Source organism: Petaurus breviceps, unplaced genomic scaffold (assembly GCF_028583685.1).
Source record: "Petaurus breviceps papuanus isolate PSGF00001 unplaced genomic scaffold, PetGlider_PUasm1.0 189, whole genome shotgun sequence".
Classification (NCBI taxonomy): Eukaryota; Metazoa; Chordata; class Mammalia; order Diprotodontia; family Petauridae; genus Petaurus; species Petaurus breviceps.
The window spans coordinates 14,152,339-14,171,130 of record NW_027185809.1 but is presented as its reverse complement, the minus strand read 5'-3'; the positions used below and the strand labels follow the sequence as shown (position 1 = coordinate 14,171,130).

The 18,792-nt window shown below is 41.9% G+C and overlaps 1 protein-coding gene and 1 long non-coding RNA gene across 2 annotated transcripts in view; one reads left to right on the top strand and one right to left on the bottom strand.

The window, feature by feature from the left end:
• Positions 1 to 16,329, top strand: part of FLVCR2 (FLVCR choline and putative heme transporter 2) — a 78,026-nt gene extending 61,697 nt beyond the window's left edge. Inside the window, exons 4-10 of the mRNA XM_069091932.1 lie at positions 1,351 to 1,418; positions 1,830 to 1,933; positions 8,327 to 8,437; positions 10,684 to 10,789; positions 10,927 to 11,038; positions 12,016 to 12,068; positions 14,502 to 16,329. Coding sequence (XP_068948033.1) covers positions 1,351 to 1,418; positions 1,830 to 1,933; positions 8,327 to 8,437; positions 10,684 to 10,789; positions 10,927 to 11,038; positions 12,016 to 12,068; positions 14,502 to 14,567 — 620 coding nt within the window. The 3' untranslated portion in view covers positions 14,568 to 16,329. The remainder of the gene's footprint in view (positions 1 to 1,350; positions 1,419 to 1,829; positions 1,934 to 8,326; positions 8,438 to 10,683; positions 10,790 to 10,926; positions 11,039 to 12,015; positions 12,069 to 14,501) is intronic.
• LOC138164266 (uncharacterized) lies at positions 15,881 to 16,641 on the bottom strand. The gene is made up of 2 exons (XR_011169020.1): positions 16,030 to 16,641; positions 15,881 to 15,978 (listed from the first exon to the last, which is right to left on the bottom strand). It is a non-coding gene; the product is annotated as an uncharacterized lncRNA (long non-coding RNA).
• Positions 16,642 to 18,792: the final 2,151 nt, after the last annotated feature.

Below are 18,792 nucleotides of genomic sequence, written 5' to 3'. Positions count from 1 at the left end.
ATGTTATTGTTGGAAGAGAGAACTTGACCTTCCAGTACTTAGCTCAGTGCCTGGCAAAATGGTCCCTTAATAAATGCTTGTTGATTGATTTGACTAAATCCAACCTCCTCATTTTACAGATGGAAGTCTAGGGATGTTAAGTGACTTACTTGCCTTAAAGTCTTCTATCTTGCTAATACCACAGCTGGGACTCGGACCAAGATCTCTCAACTGCTAGTCTAATGCTCTTTCTAGTATATGATGCTGACCAGTCACTTTCTTATTTGCAGTTTGTCCCAGATGGAATCTAGATTGGAGAAGGGGCTAGAAGTTGAGTTTGGAGGGAAGGTTTGCTGTCTGAATAACTCAGGGCAGGGAAAAGGCTGTTTTTCAATCAAATTGATAGCTTTGGATATTGGAGTCCCAGTAAAACAATTAGTTGTATGCGGGGATACATGTTTTGATATGTTTAAACAGAACTTTGAGGGAATTTCTTGAAGTCCTGAATAACTCTTACCATAAATAAAGATATGACAAAAATAATACAGTAATGAATTCAGAGCTAGAAGGAACCTTAGAAGTCATCTGATTCCACTTTACAATGAAGAAACTGAGGACAAGAGAGGTTAAGCAAATTACCTCTGATCACACAGGAGTGACAGAATTCATAGCCAGGGTTTCTAACCGCAGATTTAGCACACTCTGCACTACTATGTGCCTTTTGTAGGTGGGGGAATAAAGAAGGTGCCACGGAGGGGGAAAGAGTAAGGGAAGCATGTTGCGCAGTGCTCTGAAGGACTCTGAAAAGAATGTGACTAATTTAAGGAAGGCAGTAAGTGAATCAGTAGTTGTGATACAACTTAGTGAAAGTAAAGAGAAGAATGTTGTCGGTTCCATCCTGGGAGAAATGTAGCATTAAAAAGCAGCATACAGCCCCTGGTTAGTATGAAGAAGATTGAAAACCAAGTGCTGCAAGGCACTGATAAGGATTCTTGTCCTTAGTAACCATCTAAATGTTTCTTTGGGAAAATCAATGGGGTAGATCAAAATAGATGTATTACATAGTTCACGTTTCTAAAGCGCTGCTCCTTTCAAGAGACTTCCTTCACAATCCCCCATGTTAGGTAGGTAGAGTATTATTATCTTCATTTTATACATGAGGATACTGAGGTTCATATAAACTTAGTGATCCTTCCTCTGATTATGCAACTAGTCAAGAGTCTAGACTCTAAGCTAGCTTCCTAAAATCCCAGTCCAGTGCTCTCCAGGGATTTGAGGAACCATGGAAGTGGCAATGAGATTTTTTGCCTTTTATACCAGCAGCTGCTGCAAAGATAGCATGTGACCTAATACTTCCCCCCTCTTCTACAGGTTTGAATGTTGGTGCTTTCTATGCCCTATCAACGTTACTGAATCGCATGGTGGTCTTCAATTACCCAGTAAGATATTTGCTCAAGGATCTGTTTGGGTAGTTCATGGGCTACTTAGCATCTTCTCCAAATTCTTCTGTGACTTAGTTTCTCCATAGTTAAGGTAGGACCAGTGAATTCTGGAAATGGGAGCCTAACTGTTGGCACATGAGGAACATCTCTTCTGAAAAGGCTGGGATGAAGTCACTGTTCCTGTGGCATCGCAACATCTACTGCTGGAACATCATGGAAATGGAGAAATCTGTATCTTGTCTCTGCTTAGCAGACACACTGGCAGCTTCTCTGAGCAGTTGGCTTTCTAATGGAGAAGATGACTTATTTCTGTGTCATTAGCTCCAAAATCCTTTGATTTCTATGTGTTGCTCCTGGTTGCCCTCAGATCTGAGTGTGCATATGTGTGTATGTGTATGTGTGTCTCAGGGTGAAGAAGTGAATGCTGGCAGAATTGGCCTGACCATCATCATCACAGGAATGGTTGGAGCTATGATCTCAGGCATCTGGCTGGATAAAACTAAAACATACAAGTAAGTCTCTTTTATTCTTTAGGCATTTCATTAATGGATAATCTGCCCTGGGGGTAAGAGTAAGGAGGGGGATGTAGGTAGTGAAGGGAAAAGTCAGAATGAGTCTTCCCTTCCTGCTTCCTGAGGCAGTTGCATTTAAGGGGAGGAGGTGGAAAGAAAGAAGGCGGGGGAGATGGCCAATAATTGAAATGTATTTCACAGTTTTCTGGACTGTGTTCTTAGAGGAGGTATTTGGGTCTGCGTACCATAGGATCATAACTTTAAAGCTAGAAAGGATCAGCAGACCAACTGAGACTCAAAGAGGTTAAACAATCTGCCCAAGGTTATACAGGTATGGTCCCCTGGTTTTATGCCAGCACTTCCCCTCAAGGAAGGTTTGGCCTTAGGGAGTTGAGAACTATGTTATACTGGTTTGTCTTACTTCACTTTACACTTGATAACTTGGTCCTAGAATGACTTATAAATGATGTCACCACATCCTCCCACTGTCAGTCACTCCCTCCTTTACCCCCTTCTCCTACTGTGCCCAAGTAGAGAACCCTGCTATATCCTGAGATCAATCCATCATCACCTCTCACCTGGACTATTCTAGTAACCTTTAAATTGGTCTCTGCCTCAATCTTCCCACAGTAGATTGAGCATCCTTTGGTACGCAGATACATTTTCTAGTTGTGGTGCTATAACTTCCTGGTTCTTCTCTTACTTGATAGATCTCTCCTCAGTTTCCTTTGTTGGATCTCCCTCCCAGTCACCTTCATTAATCATGGTTGTCTTCATCCTTCATCTTCTCCCTTTTTCTTTATACTGTCTCACTTTGTGTTCTTAGTACCTTCTAAGGGTACAATTATCATCTTGGTGTAGATGATTTTCAGCAGTTAGTACAGGGCTACCAAGCCCTATAGAGTCAAAAAATGCTTGTTGGCTGACTGGTTGATGAACTTGTGGAAGTGGTTAAAACAGTAGTCCCACTGTACTCTACGCATACGCACCTATTTTTTTTTTAAGTGGAGAGGTTAGTGGGTAGGGATGGAAGAAATGGAGGGTGAAAAAGGTTATTCATTCCCAGCAGCTTCTGACTACTCAGTGGATTCCATTTCTGTGGTCACAATGCTTATGGCAACCAAGAGCTTCTTTCAGAACTGCCAAGGCAACCAAAACTCCTTGAATCAACTGTCAATTTAATCTGAGTCCATAGGAGCTCTGTCCTTATATATTATGCCCATGTGTATTTCTGAGCTTCCGAATAAATGTTATAGCGCTCCAAGTGTTTTTCAGACAAGAAAACTGATGGGACCCTGGAAATGTGCTGGGAAAGAGATGAGCATGTTTAGAGGAAAATGAGGGCTTGTGGTGGCACCAGGAAAGATTCTCCTGTTATCATAAGAAGGAATAAGCTTGGAGAGAGAAGGATGGGAAGCAGGTGTGAGCAGAATCATAACTTACAACTGTGGCAGTTGTAGCCTTGGAAAAGTAGCCTTAAATGTGCCCTCAAATCCACTTTATTACTTGTGATGGGAAAATAATATAAGAATTAAGCTAAATTAAGTGGAGTGAGGAGGAATAATGGGCACAGACTCAGAGTGGGAAGTGATCTCAGGATGTGTGTAGCAAGTTTTACAGAACAAATCCTTTTGTAGAGGGGATTTATTCTGTGAAGTTTGGATCCAGTCAAAGAAGGGCACTCGAGGACCTAGAGGGCCACATGTGGCCTCAAGGCCGCAGATTCCCCACTCCTGGTGTTTTCCCAGCAGTCTTGTCAGAATCTGAACCTTTTTCTTCTGCCTCATCAGTCTGAGATCTAATTCTCTTCATCTTTATCTATTATGCTAAAGCAACAGTTAAGTCAAACCTAGTATTTCTTAAGCACTATGTGCCAGACACTGTACGAGGAATACAAATCACAGCAAAAAGAAAGATAGCCCCTGTCCTCAGGGAGCTCACATTCTTTTTTCTTTTTTTTTTGCTTTTTACAGGGGGAAGGGCAATTGGGGTCAAGTGACTTGCCCAAGGTCACATGACTAGTGTTAAGTGTTTGAGACCAGATTTAAACTCAGGTCCTCCTGACTCTAGGGCCAGTTCACCACCTAGCCACCCTGAGCTCACATTCTTTTTTTTTTTTTTTAAGCAATCGGGGTTAAGTAACTTGCTCATGGTTACACAGCCAATTATTTCTGAGTGTGGTGCTAAGTATCTGAGCCCGGATTTGATCCCCAGGTCATCCCGACTTGCTGAGCCACCTGGCCCCTCTGTAGCAGCAAGCACCCCAAGCGCGTCCTCAGGGTTTGCTGCTCATACAGGTTCTTGGATCTCCTTTGTTAAAGGAAAGCAACTCAAAATGGGTTAACAAGCTTACTTTAATCAGTCAGACATATATCGTTTACCTTGTTCAGGGGAAAAAGGTCAGCACCCCGAACTTCAAAGCATACAGGCAGAATTATCAAGAGAGACAGATCAAGTAGACAGATTTCCAAACTGTCCAACCATTACATCCATACCCAGTCAACATCTGGGTTTCAACATCTGGGTTTTTTCAAAGCCGGAGGACTCTCTACAACGGCTTCCCAGAATTCAGATCAAATCACAGAACACTTCTCAAAGTGAGTCCCAAAACAAAGCTACACATCAGGGCTTATATAGCCTTCTCCTGGCTCAGAGAATGTAACAACCTTATTGACTCACTGGCCAATCAAGAAGTATCTACTGAAAAACAAGCCTCCCACCCCAGGCTTCAGGTGCACTTTAGCCTAGGGGCAGGGAAGATCTTCCAAATTTGCATTCCCATTACACCCTCTGAGCTCACATTCTAATGAGGGAAGACAATCCCTATAAGGAAGCTGAACGGAGCTGTTGGACCATGGTGGAGAAAGAAGGTTCAGAGAGTCAGAAATGGAGTCTAGAGAGGAAGAAAGTAGTGAACATGGCTGGCCTGGGCACTTTCTTTAAAATGGAGGTTTGGGGAGGAGCTGACCAATTAGAGGAAGGGGTATCAGGGATATTTGAATATTCAAACAGATCTGTGATCTCATGGATTCAGGCATATTAGAAGCAGCTAGGTGGTGCAGTGGATAAAGTGCTGGGTCTGGAGTCAGGAAGACCTGAGTTCAAATTTGGCCTCAGATATTTACCAGCTGTGTGACCCTGAGCAAGCCATTTAACCTCAGTTTGCCTCAGTTTCCTCATCTGTAAAATGTAAATAATAATAGCGCCTACCTCCCGGGGTTATTGTGAGGACAAATGAGATAATAATCATAAAGTACTTAGCACAGTACCCAGCACATAGTAAGGCTATATGAATATAACTATCATCATCATTATTATTACATAGCTATATAATAATAGTTATTACTGTTATTCCCTTTATACTTTCCCTACTTTCAAAATAGGATGTCTGCCTAATCTGTTGAAGTTTTCTTCCTCCTGATATTGTAATTGGGCTGTTCACAAATAAGTCCTTGCCACATGATCAGTTCCTCTTCTTATCACATGGTTAATGAATATATCTTTTACTTCTATTCTTCTTTTGAATTCCTCATTCGTTATATGTCATAGCTTGCTTCAACTCATTTTGCAATTCTCCTTTACCCTCTGAATAGGCCTCATTCTTAAGTCTTTGGAGACAGTTAGAATACTTGAGTTAGAATAATACACAAATTTGATGTTTTCATTGTCTAAATATCACACCTTAGAGCAAAGGTGTGAATTTGTGATATTTTTTTCCTTGAGATATAGATGAAGGGGAAAGGTTGTGATGAGGGACAGAATCCCAATAGGTTCAGCAGAAACCCTGATCTTATCCAAGACCAGGAAACCTGCAATGGCGACTGGAAAGAATTCAGCTCAGCCTTGCTTGGACTTAGAGTTGAGAAAGTTAATTTTTATGCCTTTACAGTGGGCAAGAGTCCTTAGGGGACCTGCGAGTGAGAGGGGTCCATGCTTTTACTTTTAAAGGGTAGGGCTGCCATTGTCAGGGCTGACTGGACGGAAGGGACCTCAGTGCATAGATAAAAGCTGACCAAGAGAAACTTGTGACTTTAGTGCAGATAGTTTAGATGAGATTTGGGCCAGACAGGAGGAGACATGAGGCAAGGACGAAGGAGTATTTGGTCCAGGCTTGAGGAGACATGAAGAGATTAAGTAAGAACATAGGAGTCACAAGGTGTGGCCTAGGCCTAGTGCAGATAGAGGGAAGGGGCAGAGCCCGAGGTTGGGAAAGGGATTTCACAGATTACAATTTTACAATACAAATTGTAGTTACAACTGCACAGACTGGTTTTACAAATTGGTTTCACAAATTGACCCAGATCCCGGGTACCCCTTCAGTTGTAGAGAAGGTGAGGATTTTTGCAGGGGTTTCTTTAGTTTTGGAGTTAGGAAAGTAAAGCCTCTTTTGAGCAGCTGGCTAGATTGCCTGAAAGAAGAAGATCAGATTAAGGAAGACAAATTTCAGTTTGCTCAGACTATGCAAAGCTGTAACAGGAAGTAGCCTCAGATGACAGAAGAAGAACCAAAAGCAGTGTTATCACACAGTATTTGCACGTGGCTTCTGGTCAAAATCAAGACAGTAGAGACAAGATTGTCATAATCATAGGATCTGATACTAGAAGAGGCCTTAGAGAAGATCATTCAATTCAACTCTAATTTTTCCAATCAGGAAATCGATGCCAACGCTAGTGTGTAATTTGCCCAGTGTCCCATAATAAGTTGAAAACTGAGATTTGAACCAAGGTCCTCTGACCTGAGAGTCATTGTGCTTCCTGCTTTACCACACAGTCTCCCATGATATCCTTGCTTCTATAATACCAACGTGTGCTGCTGTCATTTAACAATGGACACTGGGATGGGTTGCACTGGGGTATGGAATGATTTCTGGCTGTCAAATCAAAAATGCTTTGTTGCTTCTCTGTAGGACAGGACAAGGAGAGACAGTGTTGTATGCATTGTTGGACTGGCATGGAAGCCAGAGGCCTTGGCTCTATCATCTCCTAACCAACAATCGCTATGTAACTGTCAACTACTTGGCATCAGCTTCCTCATTTGTAAAATTGGGACAATCGAATCTGCCTTTTGTATTTGATAGGATTGTGGTGAGGTTCCCAGGAAACAATTTACATGAAAGCATTCTATGATTTGTAAGGCATGGTTAACATATTAAATATCATTAAAGAAACTGAAAGGTCAGTATAGTGTAGTGCAGTGAATAGGAGATGGCTTTGGGATCAAGAAGATTTGGGTTCAAGGTCCAGCTTTGACAAATACTAATGGAGTGAAGTCAATGGAGAACTCATTTCTAATGGAACTCTACTCTAGTGAAGTCAGTTAACCTTTCATTATCCCCAGACAATTTTCTAAGACTTTAAATGAGTAATTAATTGTCAATCAGAATTAGTGGAGGGAATTTCCATGCTACAAGCTCCTCATATTGATGAAATACAGGTCCAGATTCCCCTACCCTTCCCTTTCTTGACTTTGTTGTTGTTAGGTTGTTTTCAGTCATATCCAACTATTCATGAGCTCCATTTGTGGTTTTCTTTGCAAAGACACTGAAGTGGTTTGCCACTTCCTTATCCAGCTCCTTTCACAGATGAGAAAACTGAGGCAAACAGGGTTAAGTGACTTGCCCAGGATCATATAGCTAGTAAGTATCTAAGGCCATATTTGAATTCAGGGAGATGAATCTTCCTGACTCCAGATCTGGCACTCCATCCACTATGCCATGTAGCTGCTCCCTTTTCCTGACTAGCTAGTATAATAAGGACAAGTCTCAGCAATGAAATTGGGCTGCCTCTGGAAATCTACTGTGTAGCCCCCGAGTCTTATTCCTGCAGCCAAGGAAATCTGAAGCTAGAGTCAGGAACATCTGAATTCAAATCAAAGCTTATCATCTGTGTGACCCTAGGCAAGTCACTAAACTTTTATCTGCCTTAGTTTTCTCATCTATAAAATGGGGATAATAATACCACTTACTTCCCATGGTTCAAGTGAGGATCATAGGAGATAATATCTGTAAAGCACTTTGCAAACCACCTTAAAGCACTATAGAAATGCTAGTTATAATTATGTCGAGAATTCTTTTTTTCTGAGACACTTCTTCCTTACATTTGTATTTTTAGAATGTCATTGATGCTCCCATTTACCTTCTTCCCACCTAGAATTCAGTGTAGGGCTACAAATTCCCTTTCTTCTTGAAACAAGAAAATGGGAAGGTCTTGGTGTAAGGAGGCTTTCCTCTCCCCAATTATTAAGTTGTTTGCCACTATGGGGAAAGAAATCCTTGAGCTAGGAGCTACATCAAATATGTATATGTTAAATATGCTTCATAAGGTACAGGTCTGATGAGTACTCAGCTAGAAAAATGTGGAACTTCCTACTGACTCTCTTGCCTTCTGCTTCCAGACAGACAACAGTGGTGGTTTATTCCATGGCCCTGGTGGGCATGGTGGTGTTTACTGTGACCTTGGGCCTTGGACACCTATGGGTTGTGTTCCTCACTGCAGGCATGCTGGGGTAAGTTACAGCTAATATATTTTAATTGGCAGGTGATGTTCCCTTATCCTTCACTACACTGGCATCCTAGGAAGCAATACCTGTTCCTTCCTGGCTTCTCCAATTTGTAATGTGGACCAAGCGACCTATATGATGACCTTTGCAAATGGGCCCTTTGTTCTGCTTGAATGGGTAGCACAAGTCAAGGGGCCTTGGGTCTTCAGGTCCCTGTCACTTTGCTGGGATAGAGTGAATATTAGGATACTTCCTTTTCAGAGTTCTTCTTGGAGCCTTATGAGTTTTTGGGTCCTTTACTAGGGTTCTATTCCATGTTTACATGCTATATTTAGAAATCCCTCAGAATTATTTTGTAGAAATCACTACTGAGAGAGAATAGAAAACACTGTTTTGTCTGGTCTTTGCTCATCCCAGGGAATTCTCCCTTTGCCCCACCACTCCTTCCCTGGTCTGTTCTGTAAGCAGTTAGTGCCTGATAAATGCTTGGTTGATTGACCTTTGAGATTCTTAGTCCAGTCCCGCTTATTTATAGATGAGTAGATGAGGAGCTAAGACAGAGAGGGATCAAGGGAATTGCTGGGTTTCACAGGTGCCAAAGTTGAGATTCAAACCCACTTTCTGTAGGCCTTTCCTCTAAGGTTACCTTGTATTGTCTACTTTGCATGTATCTTATAGATACTGTTACTTCTTATGTATATTTGTATGTATCTTATTTACCTGCACATATGTTCAGATGTGAAGGCTTTCTGAGACCTTTTCAGGGATGCTCTTCCACCTTTGGTGCCCGCCCCCTCCCCGATTCACAGGCTCCAAGAAGCTGCAGCCTGTGCAGAGGCCACATGTTGGCACAACTGTTTGTCTAAACCAGGGTAACTGACAGGCCTCAAACGTGTCAGTGAATTAAGGGGATGTTTACCCCAAGCATGTGAAGACTTCTCCCTGTGGAATGGGCAGATGAAAACATTTTTTTCCAATGGCCACGAAGGTAGGTGAAGCAGGCACTGTGCAATGCTTAGAGTTTGGTCAGACATCAAAGATGCCAAGGTCATCCACTGCATCCTGAGACATAGCCATTTGTCGTGACTTATTTCTTGCCACTAAATTCTGATGTTTCTGGAAGAGAGAGAGAGGCTGATGACTTTGTGCAACTCCGCTTCACTTAAACCCAATTCACGTTCAATTCAAGATATCACCTCGTGATGTCGTAGGTCCTCCTCAAAAACAAAGGATGAAAAACAACAGTGCTCCAGGCACCTAGTCCTGCTATTCCTGGGGGATAGTGCAGGGGCCATTCCTGGGGGAAAATGTGAAATTCCTGGGAAATAGGAAACAGTAATCCTGAGGTTCTTGGCTTGGGTTGCTGGCCTAAGTTTTTCTGTGTCACACATGTTAATCGAGAGCTCAGGCATTGTATATGCTTTCTAACCTCTGCCACAGTGATGTTTTCCCCCAGTGACCAAAATTTATTAGAACTGACAAGTTGAGCAACTTTTTTTTTTTTTTATAAGCAATCGGGGTTAAGTAACTTGCTCAAGGTTACACGGCCAGTTATTTCTGGGTGTGATGCTGAGTATCTGAGCCTGGATTTGATCCCCAGGTCATCCTGACACTGGAGCCGGTGCTCTTACTCACTGTGCTACCTGGCCGCCCCTTGAGCAACTTCTATTAAACAAAGTCTCTCAGTTATAGAGCTAAGTCAGGGGTTCTAATTTTGTGTGTGTGTGTGTGTGTGTGTGTGTGTGTGTGTGTGTGTGTGTGTGGTGGACCCTTCAGCAATCTGGTAAAGGCCCTCTTAGAGTAATGTTTTAAAAGATTGAAGGGACTGCTTACCTACAATTAGAATTTGGTGAAAATATATAATTTTTCTGATCCAAATACATAAATCCCTCAAATTCTCTTGGTACAGCCCCAGCTAGGTACATGAGGCATCCTGGCACTTTTGTAAACATTGATCCTTCCTTGATGACCTGCATCAGAAGTTCTTTCTAAATTTTAAGGGTTAGCTGAGTATTTGAAGTCAGTTCCTTATTCCCTGTCTGTGTTATGATTAGGGGTTTTGGCCTCCTATGCTCTATAGGGATGACTTGATGCCAACAAACACCTGCTCACTTGGAATGAGGAAGATGGAACAGAGAAAGCAGTGTGCTTTTTGGACAGGAAGTAGAAGAAAGAGAGTGGGAAGGGAAAGGAAGAGGAGAGAATTCTATGTACTCTGCCCTCATCAGCTGTTCCTGTGATATTGTCTTTAGGTTTTTCATGACGGGGTACCTCCCACTAGGGTTTGAGTTTGCTGTGGAACTGACATACCCAGAATCAGAAGGAATGTCCTCAGGTCTCCTTAACGTGTCTGCTCAGGTATGTCCCATTCGCCGTTCTTTTTTTTGCTAGCAGCTGCATGTTGATCAGACATAGAGACTTGATTTTGTTGTTTGTTTGTTTGTTTTGTGGTTTGTTTCCCCACCCCCCCCCAAACTTTCTTTTTTCATCTCCAGATATTTGGGATCATTTTCACCATCAGCCAGGGCCAGCTCATTGAACACTTTGGAACACTGGCTGGAAATGTCTTTCTGTGTGCCTTTCTTGCCTTAGGGACTCTCATAACTAGTAAGTTATTGCTGTTGTTCAGTAATTTTTCACTTGTGTCTGACTCTTCATGACCCCATTTGGGGTTTTCTTGGCATGGAATGGTTTTGCTATTTCCTTCTCTAGCTCATTTTTACAGATGAGAAAACTGAGGCAAACTGGGTTAAGTGACTTGTCCACAGTCCTACAGCTAGTAAGTGTCTGAGGCTGGATTTGAACTCAGGGCTTCCTGATTTCAGGCCAGGTGCTATATCCACTGTTCACCTAGCTGCCCTAACTAGTAAGAAGGGTTGACCAAATGCCCAGGGCTAACAGTCCTTTGGCATGAAGGTAGAAGGCAAGGCTGCCAGCTAGTTGGGATCACTAGAAGATTCAGCCAATCAAATCTGGGTGAAGAGTACATAATCTGCAGAAAATGACCTCCCTTTTGTCAAGTTTATTGGCTCTGAAGGCTTACCAAGCATGCTGTTGATAGCTAACCTTCCTCTGCTGGAGTTTGGGTGCCATAGTAACAGGCATTTATGCAGAGCATAGAGATTTATGAAGTGCTATATGTTATATTACAGCATAAGAAGATTTCATATGATCCTCACAACAACCCTTTGAGGTAACCCCTACAGATATTTTCTGTATCTTACAGCCTTATAGATTTAGAGCTGGGAAGGACCTTCAAGTGTCCAAACCCCTCATTTTACAGATGAGGAAACTCAAGCTTAGAGAGGTTAAAATCACTTGCCTAGGGTCCCACAGCTAGTTGGTGTCCGAAGCAGGATTCAAGCTCAGACCTTTCTCATTAAGAATTCAGAGCTTAAATGACTTCCCCATGGTCAAAAAGCTAGTGTCACAGGTGACATTAGACCTGCAACATCCTTTGACTCCAAGTCCAGTATTCTTTCCACTGCCATATTTCCTTTATTTGTGGAGAAAATGCCTTCTGTGCTTGTCCGTGATAATAGCTCACTTAATGATTTTATATATCTCTTCTTGTCTCTGTTCAGTGTTCATTAAGGCAGATCTTCGGAGGCAAAATGCAAATGCACTAACTAACAATGTGAGTATGTGAATCTCTATATTATATCATGGTTAGTCCTGATCCTTGTGTTCTTACCTAGGAGATAGAGGCAATGGGAAAAACCAGCATATCTTAGACTATTAAATGAATGATTTTGCTTGTGTTTTGAAAGAGAATGATTTCAGAGTCTGGAGGCAGGGACAGTTCAGACAGTAGCAATCCATTGCCAGTGCTTAATTGGAAAGCCCTTGTTCTTCTCCTGATGCTCTCACCTGGGCCTTCCCCAGCTTCCTTCCCACAAAGGAATGAATGACAAAATTCTTCCTTTTCTCAGGCTTTGACCCAACTTACCACCAAATGATGTGTAGCTATTGTTACGGAGTGTGCTAAGAAGGCCCCAGTCTCATGGCCCTTCTCACTAGCTGTCATATAAAAATAAAAGCTTGGTTTGTATCATCATCAAGGAAGCCTGGAACCCAGAACTCTCCTACCATTTGGTAGCATTTGAGAGTGTAATGCTTGGGCTGATGGATGAATGATATGGGGAAAAATTTACTGTGACTGTGACAGGTAAGGTAGGATTAGAATTGACAGGGACCTATTAAATTATTAAAGGGACATATTAGCAAAGCAAGAAGCAAATTGGAAGTAGAAGTGGAAATAAATTGATTAGTTTGATCTAGTAAGAAATTATGCCCATTTCTTAAAATCTGCTGGAACCAAATTAAGAAAAGGTGCAATACAATGTCTAGGACAATTAAAAAGGGGATTGTTTTTTAGAATTCTGAAGGCAAATGTTAAAACCAGTACATCCCTGTTGGCCTTCAGTGATGATCATTGGACCTAGAATCAGGACGATCTGAGTTCCAGCTAATCCTCATAGACTTACTAGCTGTTTGGCCTTGGGCCTGTCACTTCACCTGTCTGCTTCAGTTTTCTACTCTGTAAAATAGGTATAATAATAACACCTACCTCCCTGGGTTGCTGTGAGTATCGAATGAGATACTGTCTGTAAAGTACTTTGTAAAACTTAAAGCAGTATACAAATACTATCATTGCCATGATTATTATTATTTTATCTTTCATCTGTTGGTGGGGAGGGGGAGGCAGGTGGCAGCATGAAGGGAGGAGGAGAGGTGGTGTCCTCAGATGTCATTATCAGTCTAATCCTTAGAACCTAAACCTAAGACCTAAACTTGGCCAACTGACAAGCGTTTCTTAAATGTTTGCATGTGCCAGTGGCATTGGCACTGGGAAAACACATTTTTTAAAAATGAGGCAGTCAATGTCCTCAGGGAGCTTACATTTGGCGGGAGTGGGGATAACATGGCGCTCATTTCAGCAGAAAGAATTTGCCGTGAGAGTCATATGATAATCATTGCTTGGAGTTGTAAGAACACTGTAGAGCACAGTGCCTAGTATTTAGGAAGTCAGTGCCTAATAAATGTTTGATTGATCGATCTTTGCGGTTCTTAGACAACCCCTCTTATGGATGAGGAAGCTAAGGCAGGGAGGGGTCACGTGACTTGCTGGGCTTCACAGGTGCCAGAGCTGAGATCAAACTCACTTTCTGTAGGTCTTCCCTCTAAGGTTACCTTGACTATATCTTAGAGATACCTTTACTTCATATGTATCTTTGCATGTATATGTTCAGGGAGGTTAGCACCTGGGTGTGATGACTTTCTGAGTCCTTTTCAGGGCTGCTCTTCCACCTTTGGGGCCCCTCTGATTCACTGTGGCTCCAAGAAACTGTAATATGTACAGAGGCCATACCCTGGGAAGACTGTTTGGACAGACAAGATAAACCGGGTTGCACAGGAATAACCATGGAAGCTAAAGAGTGTGATACCTATAGCAAAGGCAAACCATGGAATTTTTAAATGGGGAGAACTACTCTACTATCCCTTCAGTCCTCCCCCCTGCTCCTTTCCCCCAGGCCTTGAGATATACAAAAGACTCCTACCACTGACTGATTAGTGATGGCCATTGCAACAGGATGAACCGTGTGTGTGTGTGTGTGTGTGTGTGTGTGTGTGTGTGTGTGTGTGTAAGAGAGAGGGGGGGGGAGGGGAGAGAGAGAGAAGAGGAGAGGAGAGAGGAAAGAGAGGAGAGGGGAGAGACAGATCACGACAGGGAGAGAGTGACAAAGACAGAGAAAGAGACATGAAAAGAGGGAAGGAGAAAAGGAGAGAGGGAAGGAGAGGAGAGGTAATTCAGGAGGAAGAGAGAGGGGGAAGAATGGGAAGGAAAGAGGGAGAGAGGGTGAGGGGGAAGGAGGGAAGGAGAGAAAGAGAATGTGATGCAGTACAGATGTGCCTTTGTTATAGAAGCATCCATTGGGGCACTGGACTCAACTGGGTTCTTTCATTCCCTCTGTAGAGCTGCTGTGTACTCACTGCTGTGGGGTAAATGCCCAATGAACTGTTGATGTCCTGACTATCTTCCATGTGACATATTTCTTTGGTCTTGCAGAAAATCCCAGATGAGCAGCCCTGTCAGGACAAAGATCCAAATCAGTCCCTTGATGAACACTTCTGAGAGGAGGAAGTACGGGAATCTGTGGGAAGCTGACTTGAGGTGGCCTGGCTTCTCCCACTTTATTTGCCAGCAAGAGTTTCCTCACCGAGGACTTGAGAGGGAACCATCTATGGTCTAATGGCCACAACAGCAGGACCTACTCCTTCTAGGGACCTGAGATGATTTGGTCAGAATTACACTTTCTCCTTCTCTTGCCATAAATTCACGGAGATGGTGCTGATGCAGTTCAAATCCTGATTGTGGATCCCTGCCTCTTCCCTCTTAACCCTCATTCTTCAATAGACAAAACTTGTAGAATCACTATGGGAAGGAAGTTCCTACAGAAACTAATTTTCCTTTAGTGACTTTTTGACCTTAGATGAAGCACTTTGTAAGGATTAGCTGTTACTTTAGGGGAAACCAAACCAAACCCAGTAATTCCTGGGCTGACCAGGTTGGACACTGTAGACATTGGGAGAAAAGAGTAGTTTACATAGGCAAAAACACTTGGGACCGGGTTCAAACTGTTTAATGTTGAACTCTTTCTCCAAACCACCTTTCCTCAGAGTTGGTCAAACCAAATATTCTATTTCATAAATGCTTCTGTTTGTCCATCAAGGAGAAATTATTGGTAGGGCTGAGCTTAATGGCAGTGAGTGCTAAATACATTATCTATCTCTATGCAGAAGGCTACATCTGGAAACCACAGATACTTGATTTTTTTAATGGAAAAAAAGATTTTACACAGAAGCATCTGTGCAAATAACTTATGATGACTTCTAGCTGTACACACAGAAAGAGGTCTTCACTTGCATAGCTCAGTCCTGAGCCAAAGGGTCCCCACCCTAACTGAAGATGGTAACAGTAATATTTTGTTTTTGTTCTTCACACTGCCATGGTTTCCAACTATTCTAAGAAATTCAGAGCATCTTCTGAGGGGTGGGTGAGAGGAAGCAGAGGTAAAAGTGACCTTTAAAATAGGTTTTGATCTGGGCAAGCCCCTTTCCTCTCATTCAACCTTCAGTTTCTATGCAGAGAAATTACCCATGTAATCCCCACTACCCTTTCCTTTGCCCTGACTTAGCAATAATATTCATCAAATATTTCCAATTTAAAGCTTCTCCCTTTAAATCACCTCATTAAGACTCTTATCAGACCTTCTACTTGACTCCTATCTTGGACTGTGAGGGTTTCTCCTGAGAATAATGGGGAGTGAAGGATTGGAGAAAAGCCTCGCTATTGCCAAGTTCCTTGATCTCAGCCTGTTAAGAACAGGATATCCTGCAGGAAATCCTTGGACCAATGACCCTGAGGAGTTAGCTTTTGTGTATGTATATGGAATATCCTTGGGAAATATTCTGTGAAGAGGCAATTAGGGGACTTTTGGGGGGAAATGGATAGGTGTTGGTGAAAGCCATGAGTGGGAATGTTGCTATATCAGGGAAAGATATGTGTGTGTATACACACACATACATGTACACACACATATCTTACCTATGGAGAGGGGGAGGGGCTTAAAATTCCTTACTCCCTTCGAACAGTTTAACAAAATGTTTACTGAATGCTGCCATATTTTACAATGAATTAATATGTATTTAATAATTGTGATAAAATATCATAAGAAAATATGTGATTTCCCAAGTAAACTATTTTGTCCTTTGATTGGAAAAGAGGGATGGCTTTTGGGTAATGTTCTACTCACATGCCCCTCATGGTGAATGGGTGAACCCTGGTTTCTGCAATGTTTTGCCAATGGAGTATAAAACCTAGTAAGTTTTACCAACTTGCCAGGGCTTTTTTTTTTTGCTTTTTGGAGGGCAGTTGGGGTTAAGTGACTTGCCCAAGGTCACATGGCTAGTTTTGTGTGTGTGTTTGTGTGTGTTAAGTGTCTGAGGCCAAATTTTAACTCAGGTCCTCCTGACTCCAGGGCTAGTGCTCTATTCACTGTGCCACCTAGCCGCCCCCCCCCCCCCAGGACTTTCTTTGATATTGGATTATGTATGTTGTTTGAGGCCCAGCTTAACTATGTTCATAGTGTTACCTCTCCAGAAAGCTGACTGCCAGGTGAATTTTTAAATTAAATTCTATCAACTCATGAAAAATAGAGGGATTTCCATATGCAATGGTAGAAGTTACAATATCAATGTTGTTGACACAATTATAAGTCTCTCAAAGTGTTAGTCCTGGAGGATGATACAGCATACATATCTGAGGACAGTAACCAAGGTGAAATTGTGGGGTAATTTTGGAGGTCCGAGAGAAATAGTCAATAAATATTTATTAAGCACCTTAGGTGCTTAGGCCAGAAACTGTGCTAAATGCTGGAGTGCGAAGAAAAGCAGAGACGCTCCTTACTGTCAAGGAGCTCAGTCTAATGGGGGAGACAACATGCAAACAGCTGTATGTAGATGAGCTAAACATAGGATAAATTGGAGATCATCAACAGAGGGAAATCTGTTTGCATTTAGGTAGGAATAGGATTCCCATAATCCAGAAGAGACCCACTTAGAATAGGTCTAACACCAGAATTCATGTTTGGACACAATGAGACACTAACAAATCTTGAACAATGAACAGAAAGGTTACTTTGCCCTTCCACAGCTGGGATATGCAACAAGGATACACCAGCACTTAGATTCTCTGTTTGCTGCCCTCATCTCATGGGGAATCGCATCTGGTCAGTAGAGAAAGGTATGGTGATTCAAGGTCTTCAGCTGCCAACTTTGGAGGTAACCCAACTCTCCACTTGGCCAGGACCTTTTATGATAAGCTAGATAATTGTAAGCAGGGGCCAATCAAACCTAACCTTATTGCCTTTTAAGGAAGACTAATACCTATTGCATGGAAACGGTCCTATCAGATTCCCATCCCTATTAATATAAAGAGTTGTGCTTCATTTTTCAGACAATGCTGGTTCATGAATATGGTCCATTTGTGACAAGGAAACCTCAGTATGCTGTTTACATAAAACTGCTGTAGGGTTTGGCCGCTATTTGCAGATCCCATTGCTTTTTGGAGTTCTGCCTCCAAAAGGGTAAGCAATATTTTCACCAAAACCAATATTGTTGAATGTCAAGGTGGTCAAGCCATTGCTATTCTTCGCTAACATTTCAAAGTCTCCATTATTTGAAATTATTACTTAATGCATCATCAAAGTTTTTTTCTATCTTGCTTGCTGTCTCTCCATTTCAGATGATCTTATAGAAGATATTTAGATTATCCTGCTGTTGTCTGCAGGTCTTTTCTGGACAGCCTTGTTATAACAAAGTGTCATTTCTGTGATGATAGAATGTATTTGCATCTGATCAATACTGATCTTATCCTTTATGGAAAGATTGTATTGAATCCCTGCTTTTCATCATCCTCACACCTGGATACCTGGGTTAGGGAGGACACTGAGGCTGTAAGGTCACATGTCAATGCCTCGCTCACCTGAAGTTACAACCATTCTTGATATGAGGATTCAACAGGATATTTTCTGGACACTTCTCTGGAAATGACTTTTGTTAACTCATCAGTTAAAAGTGCTGGATGGAATCGGGAGACAAAAGGGTCATATCCTGCCTCTGGCAACTTCCCTGTTGTGTGATCATGGGCAACTTAAAACTCTCCAAGGGTTAGTTTCTTAATTAGTAATACTGGGAACAACAGATATAGTATCTTTACAAGGTTATCTGACACTCCAAAGCAGATAAGCCACATAAAACACGATGTAAGTTACTTACAAGTTCTGGTGCCTTTTATTTTTTCTATTTGTCATATTCGAATATATCCTCCAATAACAAAAACAAAGAGAACCCAAACTGTCCACATCCATAGTCCCGTCTCTCCCTTTCTATTGAGAAAAGTTTTGCAATCTGGTCTAAGACCAAGATTGGTCACTGCATTATATTGCATTATGACTTGAATTCTGCTGCCTTTTGGCATTTATTATATTGTAGCCATTGTAATGTGGTTGTGTTATTAGATTCTTAATGTCTTCAAAAGAATCCAAAACATAGGTTTCTATTATATACCTTCCTCCATATCCCTCAGGTACAAGCAGTTGAGGTTTTAGAAGTCCAGAATCACATTTCAATCTTGGTTTACATCTTAATTCCACCACAAAAATTTGCCTGATTACCTTTTTCTCATTAATTTCTCTTCTGAATTCTCATAGCAATTAGAGTCATGCCACAGAGATCAGGACTTAGTAATATAATATCAAATTTCTTGACTGAAGGAAAGTCATCACATCTTTATTTCT